Source organism: Lagenorhynchus albirostris, chromosome 2, assembly GCF_949774975.1.
Source record: "Lagenorhynchus albirostris chromosome 2, mLagAlb1.1, whole genome shotgun sequence".
Classification (NCBI taxonomy): Eukaryota; Metazoa; Chordata; class Mammalia; order Artiodactyla; family Delphinidae; genus Lagenorhynchus; species Lagenorhynchus albirostris.
The window spans coordinates 20,761,598-20,765,007 of NC_083096.1; the positions used below are offsets into that span (position 1 = coordinate 20,761,598).

Here is a 3,410-nt window from a genome sequence, read left to right on the forward strand (position 1 = left end):
TGAAGAAGGTGAAAAGGGAAAACTTTAGGGACTCTAAAACTTCCTCTTCATCACAATCTTCCGTGGAAAGAGAGTAGAGGGAAGTCCCAGCCATGGAGCTCGGGTACATGCAGTATATGTCTGCCGGAGAGCCAAATATTGTGACGTTGGTTTGATTGAGCCAATTGATAAAAGTGCTAAGTTCACACTCACAGATGAACTTGTTATGAGTTATGTCCACGGCACTCAGCGATGCAAATAAATCAGGATCAGGAGAGAGGAGCTGGTTTCTGGATATATCCAGGACCTCTAAATTAGCAGGTAAGTCACCAGGAAAAAGAACGGTCAGCCTGTTGTCCTTGAGGCTGAGTCCCCTCAGTGCAGTCAGATGACGAAATACTCCTGGTGGAAGGAAATTCAGGTAGTTTTTATTCAAATATAGGACTCGGAGATGGGAAAGCCCTTTAAAAACATCCCAGCAGAACCCGGCTTCCCAGGCGAGCTGCAACATATTTTCTGCAAGGAAAAGCTCTTCTAAGCTGAGGTTCTCTGAAGGGGCATGGTCTTGGTTACAAAAGGAAAAGCGATTTTGATTTAAAATGAGAATCTGGAGATGAGGTACCTGGAGAAGGAAGTAGAGATTATCGAGATTTTCCAGCCTATTCTCTGATAAGGTGATGAAGTTAGCTGTAAGTGCGATGTTTGGCAAAGTAGCCAGTTTATTGCCACTCAAGAAGATATTAGGTATGCTTGGAAGAAAAGAAATAGTTTTAAGAGCATTATCCCGGAGATCCAAGGTGTTTAATTTTTCCAGGAATCTGAATGTTTTGTCCTGAATGATCCCGATGTGATTCTTTTGCAGATCAATATAGGCTACCTTAGGTAGTCCATAGAAATTAGAATTATACAATTCCCCCAGAAGGTTATGTGATATATTGAGAACTTGGAGGTTGTCGAGTCCATAAAACGCTTTGTCTGCAATATTGTTTATCTTGTTGTAGGCGAGATTCAGAACCTTCAACTCCTTGAGCGTCTCAAAGAGTTGGAAGTTCAGGGAGAAGATAAACCCATGTGAAAGGTCCAGCTGTATCACTGAGCTTCCGGCCAGGCCGACAAAGGTGTGCTGGTCAGGGTCTTTGATGTTATTGAAGCCAAACCCAGAACCCATCACGTGATAGGTAAGAACCAAAGAGAAAATCTGGCTTCCATTGATGGCATTGCTGAAGTTTCTTGTGATGTCCACTGCCCAGCCATTGCCAGAAACATCTAGGGTTCCCAGGACCATGTTTCTGAATGGGTTCAGACACTTCCCCCAGTCCACTGAGACCCTGCTGTACAGGGTGTTATCAGCAAGGCTTAAAAAGGAGAGTGTTTTTCCTTGGAGGGGTTTGAGGTCGTGTTCACAAACAGTGGTTATTTGGTTGAGGGAAAGATCGATGGACTTCAAGGAATTCAATTCCCGGAATGAACGATGAAGGTAAAGACTCTGAATCTGATTTTTGGATAGGTCCAAGCGAGTCAAAGACCCCAAATTTCTGAAATAACCATCTTTTAATACAGCACTGGAGAGACCACAGTAAAACAGTCGAAGTTCGAAGAGATGGGGCAGTTTCTGAAAAGCATCTGGGTGCAAGAAGTCTATCTGACTTTTGCCCAGGTCCAAGATTCTGAGATTGGGCAGATTTTGGAAGGCTTCTTTGTCAATGGTCAAGGGGGTAAACTGAGTCCCGAGCTCCAGCAGCTGCAGCTGCTCCAGGAAGGGGAAGGATGCGGTTGTGACTGTCCTGATGTAGTTGAAGCTGAGCAGGAGACTCTTGGTGGTGTTGGGGACCTGGGGGACTTGGGTGAGGTTGCAGAAACGATATACGGCTCTCCAACCATCGAAGAAGCAGGAAGAAATTCCAAGCGCGGGACTGGCCATGAGCACCATTCTTAAGAGAAGGTCAAGGTGGTTTCCCATGATCCTATGGAGAAGAAGGGAGAGTGAAAACACAGGAATCTAAGCTCAAGGCATTGCGCACGGGTGCTTAGGGCTTGGGGGATTCCTCTGTGATGTGGCTGTTTCTTAGACCCTTTGTTTCTCTGGATCCAAGGCTGTAGCTGTTGGCAGATGCTGTCTGGTGTAGACAGAGCTTTTCTCACTCTCTATCATTTATGTTGCATTTTTCTACATAGCAAGCACAGTTCTAAGTACTTTCGAAATATTTCATTTAACCTTTATGATAACTCTGCATTCATTCCTAAGTCTGTGCCTTCATTCATTCAAGATTTGCCGATGGAAGTTGGAGAAAACAGCAGGAGGAGATACATTTTAACTTCACCTCAGCCAGGGACCCCATTCCTAGCCCAAGGCAGGCTCAGCTGAAGATTGGAAAATAAATCCACTGATTTTCTTCCCCCTCTAACCTGTCAAGGATACTAGGTCATCTCCATTCATCCATCCTTACTCCCTACACAGCGCATCTCATAATATAAAAACTGGGTACGTCGTTTTCCACAGTCAGATTTCAACAGTTGAACAAAAATGTATTAAGCACCTCCTGCACGCCTGGCACCTGCGTGACCCCATGAGTGTACAACTGAACAAAAAACCGTCCCCTTGCCTAAGCCCAATAGGTGAATGCACTGTCGGAGTTGAGCATTTGCTTCACACACACAGCAGCAAACGGCACTGAATGAGTGTATCTGGTTATGTTCCCAGTGCTGTGCTGGGAGCTGTGAAGGGTACAGAGAAAGTGCACGAGGGCCCACCCCTCAGAGAGCTTCGCCTCTACCCATCTGCACAGCACCTCCACCTCGGTGCCTGCGAGGTATTCAACTTGCTCTATGTGTAATATCTGAAGGCCTCTGTTGCCGGGTAAGGAAAGACCTACATGGCTCAGAGGGCAGGAGAATGAGGGGGAAAGAAAAGACAGAAATAGGAAGAGGGCCCTGGTTTATAAAACCATCACTGGCACAGTTTCAATATCAGGGTAGACAGCGTGAAGCAGTCATGGTGCTAGAGAGGGCGCCAGCCCTGGACCACTTGCCGGCTCTGAAGATGTTTCGCTGTGTTGGGGTAATTTGTGGTGGGGTTTCCATAGCACCTTTGAGGCTGCGACACACAATTTACAGCAAATCAGAAGTAGACATTGACTTCTGAGTTGGCCCAAAATATCAAAAGCAGGCATTTACACATTAAGAGTAGGGCAGCGTGGTATACTGATGTATACTGTCAGGTGGGATACAACTATTGCCATTTCATATTTGAAATTAAACAATTTCCTGTTGGTAGAAATTAAATATAACCTACTATTAAAAACAACCAGGCATTTAATAATCATTAGAAAAAACTCGCTGAGAATGTTTATCACGGCTCTTAATTTCTCCACCATTTCCACCCAGAGGCTCAGGGTAACAACAGCAGGGTCACCTCTGTTCTCTGAAACGTC

The 3,410-nt window shown here is 45.3% G+C and overlaps 1 protein-coding gene across 1 annotated transcript; it reads right to left on the reverse strand.

Annotated features, from left to right (window-relative positions):
* Positions 1-222: 222 nt before the first annotated feature.
* On the reverse strand, positions 223-1,939 carry TLR5 (toll like receptor 5). The gene is made up of 2 exons (XM_060142049.1): positions 602-1,939; positions 223-381 (listed from the first exon to the last, which is right to left on the reverse strand). Exons 1-2 carry the CDS (start codon positions 1,937-1,939, stop codon positions 364-366), a joined length of 1,356 nt encoding a protein of 451 aa, XP_059998032.1. The 3' UTR covers positions 223-363.
* Between the last annotated feature and the right edge of the window lie 1,471 nt (positions 1,940-3,410).

What these genes read in the sequence shown, in the direction of transcription:
- TLR5 (XM_060142049.1), bottom strand. Translation starts at nt 1,939, where the DNA reads ATGGGAAACCACCTTGACCTTCTCTTAAGAATGGTGCTCATGGCCAGT.